The sequence below is a fragment of the Carcharhinus amblyrhynchos genome, chromosome 4, assembly GCF_965287045.1.
Source record: "Carcharhinus amblyrhynchos chromosome 4, sCarAmb.v2.hapA, whole genome shotgun sequence".
NCBI lineage: Eukaryota > Metazoa > Chordata > Chondrichthyes > Carcharhiniformes > Carcharhinidae > Carcharhinus > Carcharhinus amblyrhynchos.
The window spans coordinates 109665756-109689017 of record NC_137327.1 but is presented as its reverse complement, the minus strand read 5'-3'; the positions used below and the strand labels follow the sequence as shown (position 1 = coordinate 109689017).

Here is a 23262-nt window from a genome sequence, read left to right as displayed (position 1 = left end):
ACCAATTTTCTGAAAGCTTATTTCCTTCCATAACTATCTAGTTTCTCTAAATAATCATGATCTCCTTCATGCCTACTGCAGATTCTGAAATTGAGAGGCAAAGACTACTGCACCATCACTGGACCAGGTGCTACCACAGGAGACCTCAGACTGAGCATGGTCATATTTTACAAGTGCACTATCCACCATCACAATTGCAATTGCAGGTCCTCATGCACATACAGACAAGGTGGCAAGTATGCACAAGTATGCAGCAGGAGTTGACAGTGACAGAGGCAACTGTAAAAGTCTCCTTTCGAGGATGGAGAACATACAAAACCCTGCTCAGCACAGATGCAAGGCCTTAAGAGTTACAGGAAAGAAGATTCTACTTTGAACAGTAGCAACTGATGTGTTTCCACATGTCAGAATTCCCTCAGGCGAAGGGATGTCATTGGCTAAGAATGCAGCAGTCCATTCAGCTCGTGTGCACCACCTTGAATCAGGACTTTGAGCATGAGTTCTTCTATTCGGAGAGTGACAAGCCTCATGGAAAGCCATATGCAGTATCACCCAGAGTATATGGAGGGACTGCACACTGACATTCACAGAATGACGGCTATATTCTGTAGCCTTGGACAATGCAAATTCAAAGCTCAATTATGGATATGATGGACGAGAGCTTTGGACAGGATGTCAATTGCATTTAAACTGGTGGTCGCCCCCAACCATCCAGAGTGCCAGCTAAGGGATGAGTTAGTTACAGGGAAGTAAGGGTACCACCCCTCAAGGATGCCAAAAATCATCAGTGGCGAGGCATCTATGCTTAGCTCTGTTTGCTTCAGTCTATGCGAAGACTTCGTTTCAAGATATTTCTTCCTAGGTAACTATCTTTGCTAAGTTTAAAAAATTAGCTAACACTTGACTACATTTTAAAACTGAAAGCACGCTGGGTGAGAAAAAATTGACCACATTCCTGAAAAGTACATAGCAAACAAAATAAGTTTTGATAACAAAAACTGCAAGACCTGTTTGCCAGATAGAGACAGTTTGCGGAAAACATTTGCAATAACGAGACAGGGTTGAGATATGGTTTGGTTTCAGAGTGTATGTTTGTGCAGTCTGCTGTTCAAGCTCAGTTCAGTGTGTGATCAGTACAAGGACTGGCTTCACAGCCAGTCTCAGACTTCTTTCTTTTTGTTTCTTTAATGATTTACTTGTCTTTAACTCTGCTCAATAGAGAAATCCATTCAAACTCCATACAAGTGCTGCCCTCATCTATGCAAAAGAATGAATGGACCCTTCAATCGGTCTCTGTCGGCCCTCTGGCAAAGGCAGCATCTGTGCAGCTGGGCCCAGTGGCAGAGTCTGCCCCTCCATTCCCACCCTATATCTTGAACATGTAACAAACATGTTTTTGCACCTTTTTTTTTCGATCTGCGTAGACAAAAGCAAAAAAAAATTCCTGCTGGTGATACAAATGGATGAACTCAAAGCATTTATATAGCACTTCTCTGCACACTACTTTAATACAAACATCATCTATCAGTTTAAATTAGTTAGTTAACACAGCAGAAGAATGTCACACAATCAGCTTAATGTTCAATTTTGATCACCAACGTTAATTTCTAGGCTCAAGTTTTTTAGAATACAAGCGATTACCTGATCTCAACCAATCAATATTTATGTCATACAATGTACGCAACAGGCAGCATAAATATCACTTATCGATCAATCTTCTCTTGTATATTAAGGTTTTCAAAATAGCTTCAAAACACAACATCTATTATGTTTCTTATGATTAGTGTTTTGCACTAATGCTACACAACTTCAATATTTCTACTTCTGAAACATTAGGCAAAGGACCATGAAAATGAAAAATTCCTCAAGAATGGAACAATATAAAACAAACTAGAACTGAGCTGCATGATATTTTCAAACTTCTCCCAAATTTTTTGTCAAATGATTTATAGTACAAGGTCAAAACCTTTTGTTCAGTTCATAGAACTTCATTTTAAAAATCATGGCTATGCCAGAAACTTCCGAGAATTGCTACCACAACTAGAAACCAGCCAAAAGTGACACTATTATTTATTTTTCCCGTACTGTTTTTGGGTTTCTGTCCACAGATTAACACAAATGTACTGTGTCAGAAAGCTTTTAAATGGATTGTTTGTAATGATGTTGGAGTTGTTCTATCATTAATACAGATTAGGCTGATGTGCCCTGAAGCAAGAGACCATAGGATGTGTTTATTCATGTGAAAACCCAGAAAGACAACTATACACCAAAACCATTTTTTTGAATAATACTTCCTGTGGTAACTAGCAACAATATATTGGCACAGACCTTACGGTCTCCAGATTGTCACAGACTGGATGCAAGTCGGGACCTCAGCCACCTACCTCCTTGAGAATTGTCCGGGAAATGTGAACTTCTGAAGGGCAATTCCCCTGCTTTGCAGATCTTAAGAACATAGGTAAAATGTTAGAATCCGTCATTAAGGAGGAAATTGCGAGGCATCTTGAAGGGAATTGGTTGATAGGGCAGACGCAACACGGTTTCATTAAAGGGAAGTCGTGTCTGACAAATTTACTGGAGTTCTATGAGGATGTGTCTAGGGCGGTGGATAGAGGAGAGCCGGTGGATGTGGTCTTTCTGGATTTTCAGAAGGCGTTTGATAAGGTACCTCACAAGAGGTTACTGCAGAAGGTCAGAGGACATGGAGTTGGGGGTAGGGTGTTAGCGTGGATAGAGGATTGGTTGTCAAATAGGAGGCAGAGAGTGGGGGTCAATGGGTGCTATTCGGATTGGCGGTTGGTGACTAGTGGGGTGCCCCAGGGGTCGGTGCTGGGGCCTCAGCTATTTACCATTTATATAGATGATCTGGAGGAGGGAACCGAGTGTAGGGTGTCGAAATTTGCTGATGACACCAAGATTGGGGGAAAGGCAAATTGTGTGGAGGGTGTGGAGAGTCTGCAGAAGGATCTAGATAGGCTGGGCGAATGGGCCAGGAAATGGCAAATGGAATTTAATGTTGGCAAGTGTGAGGTGGTCCACTTTGGTAGGAAGAATGGTAGGAAGGACTATTACTTACGTGGCGAAAAACTGCAGCAGGCGACGGTGCAGAGGGACCTCGGGGTCCTTGTGCATGAGTCGCAAAAACCCAGCCTGCAGGTGCAGCAGGTGGTCAGGAAGGCGAATGGGATGCTGGCCTTCATAGCGAGGGGGATTGAATATAAAAGTAGGGAGGTCTTGCTGCAGCTGTATAGGGCATTGGTGAGGCCGCAGCTGGAGTACTGTGTGCAGTTTTGGGCGCCGCACCTGCGCAAGGATATTTTGGCCTTGGAGGGAGTGCAGAGGAGGTTTACTAGGCTGATACCGGAGTTGAGGGGGTTGAGCTATGAGGAGAGGCTGAATAAACTAGGCTTGTACTCGTTAGAGTTTAGAAGAATGAGGGGAGATCTCATTGAGACGTATAAGATGATGAATGGGATGGATAGGATAGAGGTGGAAAGACTCTTCCCGCTCAAAAAAGACAGTAGGACTAGGGGGCACAGCCTCAAGATAAAGGGGGGGCGGTTCAGAACGGAGTTGAGGAGGAACTTCTTCACTCAAAGGGTGGTGAATCTCTGGAATTCTCTGCCCGTTGAAGTGGTGGAGGCTGCCTCGCTAAATATTTTTAAGAAGCGGGTTGATGGGTTTTTGATAAGAGAGGGGATTAAGGGTTATGGGGAGAGGGCGGGAAAGTGGAACTGAGCCACGACAGATCAGCCATGATCTTATTGAATGGCGGGGCAGGCTCGAAGGGCCAGATGGCCTACTCCTGCTCCTATTTCTTATGTTCTTATGTTCTTATGTAACATAAGAAATAGGAGCAGGAGTAGGCCATCTAGCCCCTCGAGCCTGCCCCGCCATTCAACAAGATCATGGCTGATCTGTCGTGGCTCAGTTCCACATTCCCGCCCTCTCCCCATAACCTTTAATCCCCTTGCCTATCAAAAACCTATCAACCCGCGTCTTAAAAATATTTAGCGAGGCAGCCTCCACCACTTCAATAGGCAGAGAATTCCAGAGATTCACCACCCTTTGAGTGAAGAAGTTCCTCCTCAACTCCGTTCTAAACCGCCCCCCCTTTATCTTGAGGCTGTGCCCTCTAGTCCTACTGTCCTTTCTGAGCGGGAAGATCCTCTCCACCTCTATCCTATCCATCCCATTCATCATCTTATACGTCTCAATGAGATCTCCCCTCATTCTTCTAAACTCTAACGAGTACAAGCCTAGTTTATTCAGCCTCTCCTCATAGTTCAACCCCCTCAACTCTGGAATCAGCCTAGTAAACCTCCTCTGCACTCCCTCCAAGGCCAAAATATCCTTGCATAAGTACGGCGACCAAAACTGCACACAGTACTCCAGCTGTGGCCTCACCAGTGCCCTATACAGCTGCAGCAAGACCTCCCTACTTTTATATTCAATCCCCCTCGCGATGAAGGCCAGCATCCTATTCGCCTTCCTGACCACCTGCTGCACCTGCAGGCTGGGTTTCTGCGACTCATGCACAAGGACCCCGAGGTCCCTCTGCTCCGTCGCATGCTGCAGTTTTTCACCATGTAAGTAATAGTCCTTCCTACCATTATTCCTACCAAAGTGGACAACCTCACATTTGCCAACATTAAATTCCATTTGCCAGTTCCTGGCCCATTCGCCCAGCCTATCTAGATCCTTCTGCAGACTCTCCACACCCTCTGCACAACTTGCCGTTCCACCAATCGTGGTGTCATCAGCAAATTTCGACACCATACACTTGGTTCCCTCCTCCAGATCATCTATATAAATGGTAAATAGCTGAGGCCCCAGCACCGACCCCTGGGGCACTCCACTAGTCACCAACTGCCAATCCGAATAGCACCCATTGACCCCCACTCTCTGCCCCCTATTTGACAGCCAATCCTCTATCCACGCTAACACCCTACCCCCAACTCCATGCCCCCTGACCTTCTGTAATAACCTCATGAGGCACCTTGTCAAACGCCTTCTGAAAATCAAGAAACACCACATCCACTGGCTCTCCTCTATCCACCGCCCTAGACACATTCTCATAGAACTCCACTAAATTCGTCAGACATGACTTCCCCTTAACGAAACCGTGCTGCGTCTGCTCTATCAAACAATTCTCCTCAAGATGCCTCGCTATTTTCTCCTTGATCACGGATTCTAACATTTTACCCTACAACAGACGTTAAACTAACCGGCCTATAATTCCCTGCCTTTTGCCTGCCACCCTTCTTAAACAACGGCGTAACATTAGCCGTTTTCCAATCTTCCGGCACTTCCCCGGAATCCAGCGACGTTTGGAAAATAATCACCAAGGCATCCACTATCACCTCTGCCATTTCTTTGAGCCCTCGGATGCATTCCAACCGGTCCTGGGGACTTGTCCACAATCAGTCCCTCCAGTCTGTCGAGCACCGCCTCTCTAGTAACAATAATGTCATTCAGGTCCTCCACTCCTACCATCTTTCCATCGCTAACACCCAGCAAATTATTCACGTCCTCCTCCGTGAAGACCGAAACAAAGAAGTTATTCAAGGCCTCAGCCATTTCCCCATCCCCTACCACTAAGTCCCCCCTCTCATCCTCTAAGGGTCCAACGTTCACCCTAGCCAGCCTCTTCCTTTTTATATATTTATAAAAACTCTTGCTATCCTTTTTTATATTAAGCGCTAGCCCAGCTTCATAGTTTATCCTACCCTTCTTTATTAACTTCTTTGTCATTCTTTATTGACATTTAAACCTCTCCCAATCCTCTTCTCGCCCACTACTCTTAGCTACTCTAAGTGTATCCGCTTTTAATTTAACACTTTCCTTTACCTCCTTCGTTATCCACGGCTGATTATCTCTACTCCTACGATCCTTTTTAACCATCGGAATAAATTTCTGCTGAGCACCAAGAAAGATCTCCTTAAAGATCCTCTGCTGTTCCTCAGCAGACCTACCTTCCAACGCGCTCCCCCAATCAACATTCGCCAATTCCTCTCTCATCCTACCTTACTCCCCTCTGTTCAAACAAAAGACTCATGTCCGGGAACCCACTTTCTCCTCCTCCATCTGCATCAGAAACTCCACCATACAATGATCACTCTTCCCAAGAGGATCCCTCAACCACAAGGTATCTCCAACTCTAAACTAGAGCTGACTAGCCCTCCCAATCCAATTATCCCTCCAGTCACATTTTTCACCATATCCACCTGCCACCTCACCTATTCATTCATTCACAGACATTCATCAATTCACCCATCATCTTTCACAGTGGACCTCTAAACTGTTTGCACGGCAGTCAGTGCCACAGTGGTTGTTTGTCTCATCTCCCCATGGTATTGGAACACAACAATTAAGTTCTCCAAAAGGATGCTGCACTCCTTATTTCTGGGGAAAATGGGCCTGGAAGACCTGACAGGAAATGCAGACCAACATCTAGGCAAGGGAAGTTCAAGAGGAGTGGCAATCCAATAACAAATGTCAACTTGTGCAAGATCAGGGCCAGTGGCGCAGTGGGTAGCATCCTTTCCTCTATGCCAGAAGCTCTGGATTCAGATCCCACAGAGTGTTAAGCTTGTAAACCCTTTCAACATACACCAATGGCAGTTGGTAAGAGCTGGAGAAATTCCATGACAGTCATGTGATGAAAATAAAAGTGGGGTCTCTCAGCTCCGGACTGCAATATGCAAGTAAACATATATGTTGCCACAAGTCTGACTTCTTGGGGAACCAAGTGATTCAGTTGGCTAGACAGCTGGTGTGGATTAGATGGCTGCCAATGGATGGAATCCTCCCAAAAAATTTCAAAGTGTTGTATGCGCAGGAAGACTGCAGTAATTCATATTGTATTTTCAGTGGGAGTTCACACTAGAATACCTGCATTCTGTGCAGAAGCCACCAGTATGAATATCATTAAATTTCAGGGGGCGGGTCCAGGAGGCTGAAACCAGCTGGCCTCTGCACATGCGCAGTGGCCCCAAACTATGAGCCTCCCACTTGCTGGCCAGCAATTGCTGACCTCTCGCCCCACCCTGCCTCACCTCCCCACAGACCAATCATGGCCCCCATCATTGCTGCCTCCCCCCGTCCCAGACCGCCCCCATCTCCAGCATCCCCCCAGTGCCAAACCCCCCCGCTGCCTTGGAGTACAGACATGCCTGCAAGTAGACCCCATCCTCCAGCCTCCCCACCCCCGGATCCCTTCTCTTCTGCCTCCGTCGAACACACTGGCAGAGTGCTAGCAGCACTCCCAACCCCTACCGATCACTCTCAAATCCCACCCCTCTGGCACTGCTCTGTTCCCCTTGGGCAGAGCCAAGGGGCCCCCTAGGCATTGGCACTTTGCCCATTGGGCAGCGCAGAGGGCCCAGACTGGCATTGCCAGGATGCCCATATGCAGGGGTAGTCTTGGGGGGCCCTAATTGCCTCCCAGTCACTCCAACGAGGTCAGGCCACTAGCTCCCGAAAAGTGTGGAGCTTCTCTAAACCCTGCTGCGGTGGGAGAGGCTAGCAGGCCCATAAGATTCAGTTCCAGATCCATTAACAGCATTTAAATGATAAGCCCTGGCTCCCCGCCAATTTCTGGCTTACAGCAGACCGTGCTAAGGAGACGCCAGCAGGGCTCGAATGCTTGCAGGAACTCCATGAATTGTCTCCTGCGTGATTCTCTCAGCCCTCTACGGGATGGGAGCATTGTCGCCAACATGGGGTTTGATCCCCATTCCAGCTGGGGTGGATTCCGGGGGGGGGGGGGGCATGGTCATGGTGTATTAAGCCTGAATTGGCTTTGGGCAGTGAACTGAAGAATTGTTTCTGAAGTTGGAAAAGCAGTGGATTTATTGTTTCATATTCTGATTATTCTGCACATTTTTCTTCCCTACAACTCAAATTTGCATATAAATATTCATATCCACAAGTGATGCATTAACATGTGGGAGAGTTTAACGAGACAAGCAATATCATGACATAATATTGTAAAGAAAGCAATCAGACAAAAACAATGATTCACAATGACTGCAGCAGTGAAAATTTGGTACATTATATCCAATATGAAAAAATATGGGACTGCAAATCCAATGTCAACAGCAAAATCTTAGTAATATCTGTCACATTTCTGAACAAAAAGCCTAATAATAAATCATAGGACTGTAAAATCTCAAGATTACTCAAAAAATATGCAAAATTGTCTGTAAAAGTACCATAATATACAGGTTAGCTTTCATTTCTGCAGTGACCAACAAATCAACTACCTATAATCTATTAATGCACTCTGCTCAACCAGCTCTGCAGTCAAAAAGTAGATAGGGAACATGAAGTAGGTGCATTTTAAAATTTAGAATAACTGTGCATAAGCGCAAGGTAAAAATCTTACGCTTACGTACAGCTTGAATTTTAATTCTTGTTATGAATAGTATCTATGTAAACCTGTCACACTAATTATGTTATTCCACCAGTGATGGTGCTGCAGTCTAGATTTTGTATTTTCCAGATGTTCAGCTTGCACCACAGAGAAATACCTATCTTCCAAACAACTCTAGTTCACTGCTTCCCAAACTGCTATACGTTTAACCATTTCACTATTGTGATAACCCCCACAGGGTCCACGGGGAATCACAAACTGACCTCTCTGTTGGGCTCCTAGTAACAATCAGTGGCCTTCGCAGCTGGAACTCATTACCTGACCCTTTTAAAGGCAGACCCAGGACTGGGCCTCCTGAACTGCAGTCCCAGGCAGGAAACACAAGTTTAAAATCACTACCGTGGTGTACACTTTGCATTCTGTAAATAAACTGTGTTCCTTCCCAGTTGGGCTTCCTAAGTCATTACATTGGCACCTTTCAATTAATCCGCTAAGGCAGAAACGGAGATACCGAAAAGGCTGCTGGTTGAAAATTGGAAGCTTATGATGTGGGTGCAAAGAACTGGCCCCAATACGTAGAAACAATGAGATATTTCTCCAGGGTAAACAAGATAGAAGGGGATGATCAGCAAAACGTCATACTCCTGACTGTGCGTGGGGCCCCAGCTTTCTGCATCATTTAAGTTTAACCTACTCAGCAGCCTCAGGTTCAAAATCAAGATAGTATTGAACCACTACAACCTTAAATCATCTTTTACATTGCAATGTGACAGGTTTGATACGGTAAATAGACTTCCTAGGGAACCAGTCACTGAATCCTTGATGAGACTAAAATTGGCAGAACGCTGTATAGGTCAGCATTTCTAGAAATGTTAAGAGCTCGCTTAGTAGTTATTGGCTGAGCCAACCCTGGACTTCAAGAAAGCCATAAAACTAGCCCTTTCCTGTGCAAACACAGAAAGAGGCTCAGGAGCTTAGGGGTCCATAGTTGGTACCATCCTCAACTTTTGGAGACCCCTGTACCATAGAACCAAGTCCCTGTGCGTAACACTTGCTTCTCCCATTTGCTGCCAAGAAAGGGCGATTGGAGTCAGAGACTGCAAGATTCCAGAACAAGACAGGAAGTCTCTCTGCAATACAGTGGGGAGCAGGAACATCTGTGCTACACTTGTAGACATAGGGCCCACCTGCACAATACTACCTAAACAACAAAAGCATGTACTGCCTGGGCCGAAGCCACCTCAGGACAGAGCTCTGCAAATAAACCAGTCCGAGAATGTGGAATCGATGCAGTTAAATTGCATCAATACACCCAAAGTGGCTCCAATCAGGATTAAACTCCAAGTAAATGCCACCCCTAGACATGGAAGTAGACACATGAGCCACTATCTATTATTGGCGAGCAAACCTTTAGTCGACTTAAATACTTCAAGACACGACTGGTCCCCAATGCCCTACATGCCAAAGTAGAGATCTTATTGGAAGGTCAAGAGGAACTTAGCATTACATACCCAGCACAATTGCTAAATACACCAGGCCAGTAGCCCGAATATTAAACCTTACAATTTTGTTCATCTCTGTGGGAATATAAATTGACAGTGAACTGAGCCTCCTGCTTAGGAGGCACAAAATATATACTACAATTTCCAAAATAGACATGAGCCATTCCTACTCCCACTGGGGTTTGAGATGTCATCCAGGAAATATCATAAATACTCTCAAAGGGATTTCCTGAGTATACTCGCATGCACTTTGGGGTATCTTTGGCTTGTGTCAGTTTTCAATGGATGATGAAAAACATCCTTCAAGGTATGCCCAGAGTGGTAATCTATCTGAATGACATATTAATCTCAGGAGTTATTGTAAAGGAACAACTGGAGAGTTTGGAGGAGATATTGTGCCTTTTTTTCTGATGCTCGAGTCTGAATAAAAAGAGATAAACGTGTGTTCCAGGTCAACAAGGTAATGCAGCTCACGTATAGAGTTGACGAGGATGGTTTTCACTCTAGCAAAGAGAAGATGAAGGCCATAAAAGGCCTCCGACTCCAAGGAACACAAAAGAATTGAAGTCTTTCCTATGTCTCATGAACTACTATGGAAAATTCATAACGAACTCAGCAAGCCTCCTACATACTGTTTAAAAACAAATCAAAGGGTCAAAGCAAATGCCACAAGGGAAAGCTTTTGCTAACATCAACCAACAATTGCTATCAACAAATATACTAGCGCATTATGAAGCCCGAGAACACTCACTATAACCTATGCCTCCCCTATGAGATAGGAGCAGTATTATCGCACCATTAGGATGATGGGACAGAACGTTCAATCATGTAGGCATCACAAACCCTGCTGGATGCAGACAGAAAGAATGCCACAAAAAGAAAAAAAGGTTTAGCCATGGCATTCATGACAAATAAGTTCCACAAGCCAGTCTACGGTCAGCATTTCATCACTGTAACCAATCACAAACGTTTGTTGGACCTTTTCAAGGTAAGTAATGTGATTCCTCCCATTGCATCAAGAACAGTCAACCACGAGGGGACACAGGCTTAAGGTGCAAGGACCAAGGTTTAAAGAAGATGTATGAGGCAGATTTTTTTTTTAAACACAGAGGGTGGTGGGTGCCTGGAACTCGCTGCCAGGGGTAGTAGTAGAGTTTTAAGGGGCGTATTTACAAACACATGAATAGGATGGGAATATGGGGTACGGTCCCCAGAAGGATAGGAGGTTTTAGTTCACTCGGGCAGCGTGATCGGTGCAGGCTAGGAGGGATGAAGAACCTGTTCCTGTGTTGTGATTTTCTTTGTTCTTTCTTTGCATCATCCCAGATCCAGTGCTATTAGGTACCTATGAATATATCCTACAGCATTGTCCAGGGAGACATATACCTAACGCAGATGCCTTGAGCCACATGCTGCCACCTATCACCCTACCTTCCCCTCCAAAGGTGGATGACATCATCATGACTCTGAACTTTATGGACACACTGCCAGTATCCGCCAAGCAAGTCCAGGCATGGGCCTAAAAGGACCCTACATTGGCAAAACTGCATCATGTCGTCCACAGTTTTGGACCACAAGGGCATCATACAGAGAATCTGAAACCTTAGGCAGGATTTTCTGGCTGGGCCAACCCCAAAGCTAGAAAATCCCGCCCAAGGTCACTGGATCTTTTGCGTGGTCCATGCCCCGCCCACGATGATTCCCATGGCGGGCAGGACAGGAAAATTCCACCCCTTATCTCTGGATGTCAGGAATTTCTGAGATGAAAATGCTCACAAGGAGCTACATCTAGTGACCTGGCATAAATTGTGATGTCAAAAACCTGGTCAGGTAGTGCAAAATCAGAAGGTTCCACCAGCAGCCTCGCTGTACACTTGGGAATGCACAGCAAGTGCTACCAAATAAACCTGTTGGAGTTTAGCCTGGTGTTGAGACATCTTACTGTGCTTATCCCAGTCCAACACTGGCATCTCCGCTCCTTGGGAATGACCAGGGGAGACCCTGGGTGCAAGCATGTGCAAACTTTGCAGAGCCATTTATATGTTTCATATTTTTAATTCACATCAACGCCCATTCAAAATGGTTCAATGTCCGCCATGAGACCTCTACTACCTCTTATACCATGCAGAAATGCTGTCATTGTTTTAACACGCATGGTATACCTGAGGTTTTCATGACAGATAACAGGATCCCATTTACCAGCAGGAAGCTTCAGACCTTCATGAATACAAAAAGGATAAGGCACATCCTCATGGCACCCTACCACCTGTCCTCAAACGGCCTGGCTACGTGGGTAGTTCAGACATTCAAAAATGGCATGAAGAGCAAACCACAGGCTCTTTGGAAACAAAGCTTGCCCATTGCCCATTGCCCATTTAATTATAGGACTATACTGCATACGATGAAGGGACTACTCCTAGTGAAGCAACTGACGAGCTGACACCTTCGAACTAGGCTTAGCCTGACTCTCCCAAATTTGGCCGGCAACATCATGTTAAAACAGGAAGCTTGGAAAAGGCGCCTCAATGATCAGAGACTGGATAGGCTTTGAACTGAGTGATTCAGTTCACATGAGAAACTTCCGCGATTCGAGGAGTTATTCTCGAGAAAACAGGACCAGTGCTTTATCAGGTAAAATGAAGAGAAAAGACCTTAAAGAAGCAGATAGATTGCATGTGTCACAGGAAACCCTTGGCAGAAGCAACTCTTTCTATGGATGTGCCACCGTATGTGGACAAAAACTCTGCCCCGTACAAATTCAAAAGCCAGCTAACTGGTCAATGAAGGTTCTGGCGAGGACATGGAGACAGAGGTGGCAGCAGTGACCAGTCAGGAGCCTTCATTGAGGACAAGTCCCCTGTAGTGGTTGTTTGATGCTCTTTACTGAAGAGGTGTTCACCTGTCTGTTATACCCTCCCGCACCACCACCTCCCCCCACCCATAAGCAATGGAGATAAGGCCAGGGGCAAAGAAGGCCCCATCGTCATGGAAGCGAGGGGAAATCCTCAGATTTGGGTGGATGGGGAGGAACCCTCCCACCAAGGGGAATCATTGATTGATCTCCTATGAGGCTCGTTGAATACGAGTTCCTGGTCTGCCCAGTTGGAACTCATTACCTGAGCTTTTTATAAGGCAGGCCTGTAGTCCCAGAAACTAGTGGTTTTACTTTGCATTTTGTCAATAAACTATGTTCCTTTCCAGCCAGGCTTCCTGAGTCATTACAACTATAATATAAACTTTATGGCATTATATTAAAGCAAAGATTATAGGACATTATAGTAGAGTGAATTTTATCTTTGCATTCTTTTAAAATTTCTTCACGAGCTTGGCTCCACATATGCAACGTCACAGAGATTAACAAGAAATTCTTTATAAATGAAACATTCATTTCACTTTATTTTTCTTCTTTCCTGAGTTGTGGGCATCATTAGCTGGGCCAACATTTATTGCTCATCTCTAATTGCCCTCATTGTGGTAATGATAAGGTGCTTGATAGTAAGATGCTTTCCTGTACCATTGCAGTCAGTATGCTGTACATGCACATAAAACTGCTGTTCAAAGGGAGTTTCAGGGTTTTCACCCAGTAGTAGAGCTAAAATATTCTGTAAGGAAAAGGGAAGAATTGTACGCATGTGAGTTTAAGAAGGAGAGAAAGATAAAGAGTGATGCATGAGTGAGTGCACTGTTAGTGTCAGTGTGTATGTTTGAGAATATGTTTACGATACTCAAATAATGTGCAAGCATTATTGCTACAATGCCCACAGAAACGCCAAAAATATTTTCCCCAAGGATATCTACAGCTAATTGGACTCATGAGGAAGATCAATGTAGCATTATTTAATCATGCCTGCAGCAACTGAAAATTATTTAATCTTCTATACTCAAAGGTTAAGTTTTGGGTTTCAAAATACAATCTCAGGCATTTTCTTCATACACGTATAACGGAAGAAATACTAGTCATCATCAGAATCATTGCCAGGAGTGGTAATTTGCACTCTTCCCAAGCACTGAAAATTGTTTGCAGTCATCTTCACTGATTTACAACAAGCTTAATTGAACAATTGTGCAGTTTAATTGATTTATTAAATTGCAAAAAGATAAAAAATTGTCAAGAGCCGATGCACATTAGTTGGCCATATGGGGTCAGTGGGAAAAGTCCTGGTGTGAAAAACACATTTAAATTTCTATGAAGTATGAAAACGCAATCATTAGTTTTTGAAAAAAAGATACGGTCAGTTTAAAATGCATCTTTTTTGGTTAGGCTTTTAAATGTTAATTGTGTTAAAACAGAAATGTTTTATTTTCATCTTCTCTCATTCAGGCAGCTTCCAGTCTTCTACATCAGTTAACCAAACACAACGTTCAAGCAATGACCTTAGCTATCAATCTTCCCGTCTAAATGGCTCAAAATAGAAAGCTAGATTACAGATAACATCAAGAGTGATCCAAGGAAAACACTTTAGTGGCATCAGAGATAAGTGGAATGCTCAAGATCAGCAAGGTCCTTCAGCAGTTGAGCTGAGTAAAATATTATGGTGGCTCATTAAAAGGCAAAATTTTGCCATGCATTTTTCATGCAAATATTTCACAACAGATGGTTGTGGTCCAAATCAGTCATATTGACTCAGAACAATTAAGCAGATATGATAACAAAATAAAATAGCATTCCTAAATATATGAACTACACTGAGATACAACAAATGAAAGAAGAGCTCATTCAGTATAAGAAAATCATCTGAACTGGATTGGTTGATCATGGGCAAAATACATTTTATCACAATATTAAAAAGAAGAATGAGGGGCAAACCGGAATTATAATCCAGTGGAAACAAAAACCACAAAGAGTAAACAATATGGAACCAAGACAAAAGATTTTGCCTCAAAAATCCATCAGAATTTTGAGGTGACAAACTAAATTAGTTGGCAAAAGCTTTCCTGGGTTTTCAGGTGAAATTTCATAATGCTCTGTTTATGATCTTGCAAAGATGGCTTAAACTCGTGTAGCATAATAACAATTCGGCTCGCTCATTGAAACTGGCTTGGCAATAGAAGGCAAGGCATGCAGAGGGAAAAAAAGTGCCCAAGAACAATAATGACTAATGAAAGTTTTGCAGAAATGTGTTATAAGTCCCCTGCTGTTAGCACTTTATAAATGATAGAGGTGGCTACTTTTCATAATACTACGAAATCTATTTATGAGACTGAGCTATCTGGTCAGCTCACTAGTATAAGGGAAGAGTAGATCGTGCACAAAGAGATTCAGATAATTTAAATCTGGAAGGTAAGGAACACAGATGGACTTTAATTCAGATAAATGTAAACTAATTCATTCTGGAGCATGAAACATGCATAATATAACAAATGTATTCAGCGTCAAGAGAAAATGAATTTGGATGCGATTGTTGGTCAATCATTGAAAATGTCTTGCCACCTGAAGCTTATTAGCCATGGCCATCAATTGTTTGAATTGTTTCAAGGCATTTAATTAAACACAAAAAAGGTATTCAGCATCAGAAATTTCAGAGTAGTCACATTCAGAATATTAAGTGCAAATTGGGCACAGTTCCTCAAAAAAATACCAGTGTATTGTGGGTCAAAGAATAACCAGATTGATTTTGCTACTTAAAAGTGATGGGCCAAATGGCTTCCTACTGCACTGTGGGGATTCGATGCAAAACTGTAATGCTCATCACTGCAGATAGGAGGATAGAGGAAATGCAAGATCAGTTAATTCTGCAACTTCAACTATGATCACAAAACTAGAAAATTCAGAAATACCAAATTAACAAGCTTAAAATGTAAAACAAAATTATGATTCATGACCTCTCAAAAAGAAAAATGGAATAAATATCTAGTTTGCTAATTAGAATGAGAATAAATGTAGACAATTAAATATTTCACAGCGATGATTCTTATGCTGCTGAGGTGAGAATCATCTTTGTAATTAATCACAACTGGGGTTATGGCCTTGGATGGTCCAGGAGAAATTTTACAGAATTTTATATTTTGAGATGCTACATTCCTAAAATTAATCTGATGAGATAGATATCATTAGAGAGATACGTTCCTAAAATTAATCTGATGAGGTAGATATCATTAGAGAGAAAATGGACATCGGCTCTAAATCAAAGCATTTGTTGGAGGAAATTTCCCTTTCTACTGATAAACTGTTCCAGAGTCTATCTCAACAGACTCTTTAAAAATCAGAACGTACGAAAATGCAAATACATTCAAAACTATAGTATTTTGCCAGAGAGAATTCTGATGGCCAATTTATCTGAATAGGTAAATGAAATATTCAAAGAAACGATGAATGCAAGTTTTTCAGTGCTATTATATAACCTTTCATCAACATATTTTTGTTTGAACAAAATGGACTCTGGACAGCATTAACATATAAATAACCTGCCAGACTAAAACAAACTCTTCAAGCTAGTGAATAGCTTATGTGACAATGAATTTATATATCATGAGCATTTATTTTTAAATGTATTACATTTTAGACTGCTATTTTCAAAATGGAAGAAACAGTGATTAGAAATCTTCAGAAATCATCTGCAAAGTACCACAGGTTCTTTCATTTAGATAATTTCCATCCTCTCCCTTTAAGGATGCTCTGTTCATCTATGCCAGGGCCTTCTTTTTAAAGCCATTGTCAAATGAGATAAATTCTACTTCTGTCACAAGATTTCAGGATTTTTATTGGCATTGTGAGGATTCTATGCCATGGTGTGTGCTCATTTTTTTTCTGTGAAAATCACAAATTAACAGCCTTGTACATCGTTGCACTGCATCAATATAAGCTACCACATCATCTAATTGTCTTAATCGGACGAGGAAAATCATCCACTACATTTCAGGTAATTGTTCAGTGATGTATTCAAGACCAAAGTTCTGCACAGAGTATAGTAATATTGTTTTTTGTATAGACATTAAGAACAGTAACAGAGAACAGATTATTCCTCAAGTTCCTTTGAAATTAAGTAATTGCTTTTAAAAAATCACCTCAATGAGTTGGCACCTTATAAAATATATCATAAATCTTAATTTTAGATTATAAATTCTAATCACAATATGGTTTAATTGAGTATTCTTGAAAATAGTTAACAGGAGTTGCAGCCTGAACAGAATATTGAGACAAAGGTTAAAATCTTCTGGTTTCAAAATTATCAGAGCAATTCCTTTGTTCCACGGGACAATTTTTAAAAGACTCCCATTCTGAGATGAGTCAGAGGCATTGGATAGCTCCAGTACTTAACTGAATAGTTATGAGGAAATACTGGACAGAAAAACTATAGTTAACTCTTGGGTAAACTATACAGCTATATCACTCGCACTGACCCTCCTGCCCCCTGGCCCCACCGACTACTTCTACAGGTCCAATCGAGTACCCCCTGACCACAATAATGCCAAACCACCCAAGTAAAACCTGACAATACATTCTGCCCCCGACCGCATCTCTCGACCACACTAACCCATGACCACACAGACCAGACCTGACTACCACCAGCTACTTGACCTGCCCCCAAAATGACTCGTTTGACCCACCTGCTCCCCCTATCAAGCTCCCAAAAAATAAAATAGGGAGCATGCTATGGAAAGAGGTTCATTTTGCACATTGAGATAACCTAATAAGATAGGCAATCTTTCTACTGTATTCAGCATGCTCCAATTTCCATGTACTAAAGAAACAAAAACCCCAGAAATGTGCAAACTCCAGTATATCAGTTTGTCAGTCATAACAATTAATGGTCAATAATTTTCTTGCAGTGGCAGTCACCGGCAGACTGTCCTGGAGGAACCTACCTCTACTGGAATTCCAAAGCCCCCTTCTCGCCCAACCTTTTATATTAAGGCTGGGTGGAACAAGTGCAGTGAAGACATGAGTTAAATTTGGGCCCAGATCTAAGTGGAGGGGTGTCGGAGTCAGATCTGGGTGGAGGTAGGGTTTGGGGTGGCTTGAAGGTCCTCTGGGGAAGCATCCTGTGTGAGCTCGGTCTGGGTCTTTAAAGTAGTTATTCTGAAATTGAGAATGCTTTTTTCTCTTTCTAACTCTTTCAGAGTAACTATAAGGGTAAAACTGGCAAACCATCCAAAGTTAGCAATTTATATCAGTTTATCGGATGGTTCCCAACCCAAAGCAATTGTCAAGGAGAAGTTAGCTCTCCTAGATAATTGCCAGGTGCATGCTGTTGTGGGAACTTTTGAACGGTATTCCCCAGTATGTCACTGCGCTACCTGCACCCCGAAATGTGACACTGGGAAGCCAAAAAGTTATGGCCCAACAGCTCATAATTTCAGTCCCCAGAAACATCCCTTTCCATGCAAGAGGTTTCAAAATACTGTTCATCCCCCTCTGCTGTCATTCTCAGAGATTTTGTAACCCAGTAGATTGGTCGATGACTAGGTGTCTTGAAAATTCATGGCAGGTAAGGATACTGTTTGATACTGTGCAATGAGCAGGAGGTGCCTTACGTATCCACGCTCCTGGGGTTTTTGTTTTAGTGCATGGGGTGCAGAAGTGGCACAGAAAGCTGAATTTGGAAAAACAAAGGTTCAAGTTTTCTATAGTCTGCTATTTGTGCTTTAATTAGAGGGACACACAGGTATCAGAAAATTCTTTTGAATCATTCCTACTTGTGCCAAGTATGAAATCAGGCTAACAGTGCACTAAGCACTGCATTGCCAGTCCTGATGCACACAAATAATATTGCATGTGAATCACCAAGAAGAAAGTGCACAGTGATGGCACAATAACACGTCCACTTCTTTTTGATATCTATTCAGTGAAGATAGAGACTAAAAATAGTGCAACAAGCATTCACCTGCAGTTGAAGCGCTTCATGATTGTCCAGTCCTTCCACAATGGGTGCAAATCGTTCTCTGTTATTCTGCTCTGCAGCTGTGGTTATAGCTTCCAAGATTTTATCAAGGCTAAAGAATTGTAAAAAAAAATCTTAGCAGCCTGTTCATAAAACTACTTTAAATTTTAAGTCCTCTCTAGCCACCAAGCATGTTTGAAATAAATATGTAAACATATATGGTATCCTACTACATTCAAAATGCACTTATGGTGACAGAGAAAATCTGCTTCATAATTTTACATTAAATGACTCATTTAAATCAATAAAACTACAATGCCTGCTTAGTTTAATCAACAAGAACAGTGGAATGTGGCACAGGAAATTGTTGTTTACAGCCTGTTGGGGGATTAACATTAATTGAATTTAATAAATACATTTTAAATAACTTTCTAAACATATATGTTTCTCAAGCTAAAAAGCAGAATCCAATACCCCAACACAAAATATTTTTCTCAAAATGCTTCATTAACAATTCTATTTTGAATGTTCTTTTTGGCAGAATTACATTATTTTCACCTTTGAATCAAATGACACAATACATCTATTTCCTTCTGATTAAGTTTGTATTTTCTATCCCTGTTAACTTGAAATGGAAGACAGAACAAAAATAAAATAACTTCCCATGGACAAAAACGTTTGGGTAAATTGTATTTCAAGTGAAATGATACCTATTCACAGATTTGTTTCACATATTAAACCTATTTCTAATATAAACAATTCAATGGGGAGTTAGTTAGCTAAATGGTTAGGGTGTGGATCAGAATAACACCAACAGCAAGGCATTCAATCCTTTTTCCAGCTGAGGTAGACTCAGGGCCTGCCTCCTCACCTGACCCTTTGTTAAAAAACAAAATCACAACATATGCCACGATTTGGCAAATAATCAGTAAGGATCTGCCTTTGGGCAGAGAACACAACAAACAAGTCAATGGCTCATCAAAGCAAATTAATATAATTTTGTTTGAGATTTCATTACATTAATGATGTTCCCCACATGACTTACCTCCTGTTCCCCACCTCATAAAAAACAACAGCATATTAAAGCAGCAACTAAAATACTTAAGAGAACAACTGCAATATGGTAGCAAAGCATTGAAATGTTTTCCACAGACTAACAGTACATGCATGAGTGTAGAAAAATAAAACATGTTTAACTTACATATTTTCTTCTCCAACAATGCAAATTGCTGAGAGAATTTTCACGATTTCTATCATCATATTTGTTTGCTTTGGGTCAATCGCTCTTGCCAATAACAGTAAGCTCCTTTCATCGCCGAGTATTCTTTGCAAACCAAACTAAGTGGCAGACAAAAAAATATAGATTGTAGATTAAATGATGATTTGATTAATTATATTGTAGCGCTTTACCAAAAGTCTAGTCATAATATTCACATGGGGAACTTTAACTCAGAGGACTACAGACAGAGGTAGTAATAAGGCAGAAGATTTTCCTGAGACATTGAACAACATTCATCATTGAAGTCTGAAGAATGATAATGGCGTCTTATTATTTCACCTGTAGAACCAATCACTTCAATCACAATTCTGCAACAAAAAGTGCTGTATATTTAATAGAAATTCACTTTTATGTCGCATTTATCTATGAAAACTTCATAGAAATCATAGAAACCCTACAGTGCAGAAAAAAGCCATTGGGCCCATCAAGTCTGCATTGACCACAATCTCACCCAGGCCCTATCCCCATATCCTGATACATTTACCCGCTAATCCCTCTAACCTACGCATCTCAGGACATTAAGGGGCAATTTTAGCATGGCCAATTAACCTAACCTGCACATCTTTAGACTGTGGGAGGAAATCCATGCAGACACAAAGAGAATGTGCAAACTCCACACAGACAGCGACCCAAGCTAGGAATCAAACCCAGGTCCATGGAGCTGTGAAGCACAATGCTAACCACTGTACTACCGTGGCTCTCTTATTGTGAAAATTCAATTCTGAACAACAGTTTTTACTGCCAGCCAAGCAGTTATATCTTTCCCTTCTTGTCCTCTGACTGGCTATTCACAGCAGTATTGTCCTCGTCTCAGTCTACGACATCCTGTGCAACTGTAGTCATAGCTCACTGGCACATTCTGTCCTTCTCTAACCCTTTACGTACTTCCAAGAAGAAAAGAGCAACTAAAGTTAGTGCTGGTCCTCAATAGAGAGGGGATTAAGGGTTATGGGGAGAGGGCAGGAAGGTGGAACTGAGCCACGACAGATTAGCCATGATCTTATTGAATGGCGGGGCAGGCTTGAAGGGCTAGATGGCCTACTCCTGCTCCTATTTCTTATGTTCTTATGACAGAGACACTGAACAGGTATTTTGTTTTTGATGTCTCAGAAAACTTCCCAAATATACTGAAAAGACAAGAGGTGAAGGAGAGAGAAACTTAAAACAATCACCATCAATAGGCAAAAGGCACTGGAAAAATTATTAAGCTGAAAGGCTAACAAGTTTCCAGGATGTCATGGCCTGCATCGCTGGTCTTTAATGAAGTGGCTACAAAGATAGTAGATGCATTCCTTAGATTCTTGATTTTGAAAATAGTTAACGTAACACTTTTAATCAAGAAAGGAGGGAAACAGAAAGCAGGAGAATTTTCGGCTAGTTAGCTTAATACCTGACATTGATAGAATCCATCATTAAAAGGTGATATAACAGGATACATAGAAAATCATAACTTGATTGGGACATAACATTAAATTAATTTATTTGAGTTTTTGAAGAAATAACAAGATAAAGGGGATAAAGAGGATCCTGCGGCTATGGTGTACTTGGATTTCAGAAGATATTTGATAATTGTCACTTCAAACGTTACTACACAGGTAAAAATTACATGGTGCAGGGGGTAACATACCGGCATGCATAAAGAACTAATAGAGAGCAGAGTGTCGGGATATCTAAGTCTTTTTGGCATGGCAAGCTGTAACAAGCAGAGTGCCACAAGCATCGGTGCTGGAGCGTCAGATACTTACAATCTACGTCAATGACTGAGATGAAGGGACCAAATGTCTGGCAGCTAAATTTGACTATGACACTAAGATTGGTAGAAAAACAAGTTGTCAAGAAGAGGTGGAAGGTCTGCAAAGAGATGTAGACAGGTTAAGTGGGCAAGCAAAAATTTGGCAGTATAATGTGGGAAAATGTGAACTTGTCCACATAAGGGGAAAGAGATTGCAGAACACAATGGTACACAATGGAACCTGGGTGTACTGATACATGAATCATTAAAACTTAGTATAGGTGGAGCTAGTGATTAGGAATGCAACCGCAATGTTGGCATTTCTTGCAAGGGAAACAGAATATAAAAATAAATAAGTTTTACTTTAGCTATATACTGGGTCTTGGTGAGACCACATCTGGAATACTGTGTACAGTTTTGTCTCTTTCCTTTACAAATTATATAATTGGATTTGAAGCAATGCAGAGAAGGTTCACGTAAATCCCTGAGATGAGAAGTTTATTTTACAAAGAAAGGTTGGACAGGTTGACCCTCTGCACAATGGAGCTTAGAAGAATAAGAAGTGATCTTGTTGAAACATATAAGGTCTTGATACATTTGACAGGACTGATACTGGAAGAATGCTACCACATCTGGGAGACACTAGAACCAGGGGATACAGTTTAAGAATGAGTTGTCTACCATTTAAGACAGAGATGAGGAGAATATTTTTCTCTCAATGAGTTGCTAATATGTAGATTTCTCTTCCAAGAAAACTGTGGAAGTTGGGTCATATTTGGGTTGGGTCAAATTTATATAAGGCAGAATTTTGACAGATTCTTGATAGACAAGGAAATCAAGAGAAATGGGGACAGATGCCAAGTGGAGTTGACCGTAACCCAAATCAGCCATGATCTAATTGAATGATGCAACATTAAATGGCCTACTTGTACTCCTAAGTCCGATGTGACACTACTGATCTGTTCACCAATGCCTTCTATTCTGTACAATCTATCTTCTATGGTTATAGCTGTATCATGGTTTTACCTGTCTCAACAGTGTCCTCATTATCCTTCCATGCCCTGCAGTTACCTATAATTTTACCTAGAGTCCAATTCTTGATACCTTCCTAATCACGATGTGAGATATACCTTGGCAAATTACTTTCATGGGCAGTTTCCACATAAGCAGATTCTATGCAACACTTTTTGCCATACTGACATTTAGCTGCTAGTCTTACAGCCAGGAAGATAAATTAAATTTCATTCTGCTCAAATCAGTAAAGCCTTAAGAAATCCATTTCAATGCGCAGCTACATGGATTGTATGCGTCTCAATTTTCAACATTCTCATGTCAAATGTTGTATCATCTTGCTCAGGTCCACTGCAACAGAAAAATGCACTTACCTCTGAAACCGACCTCTTTCCACCATTGGGCAAGTACTACACTGAACCTTAAGCATTTTCCCAACATACATGTCACCTGAAATCTGGAAAACAGTGGCATCTTCCTCTTCCATACAAAGCACCACAAACCTCTTTCGTTAGTTTCTGGTTTCACTGTCACAGTGA

The 23262-nt window shown here is 41.8% G+C and overlaps 1 protein-coding gene across 4 annotated transcripts in view; it reads right to left on the bottom strand.

The window, feature by feature from the left end:
• Positions 1-23262, bottom strand: part of diaph2 (diaphanous-related formin 2) — an 814006-nt gene that overhangs the window by 511992 nt on the left and 278752 nt on the right. For all 4 annotated transcript variants that reach the window (XM_080187721.1, XM_080187724.1, XM_080187722.1 and 1 more), the window contains 2 exons: positions 19903-20039; positions 18705-18813 (listed from right to left, as the gene is read on the bottom strand). In XM_080187721.1, the coding sequence (XP_080043847.1) occupies positions 18705-18813; positions 19903-20039 (246 nt within the window). The remainder of the gene's footprint in view (positions 1-18704; positions 18814-19902; positions 20040-23262) is intronic.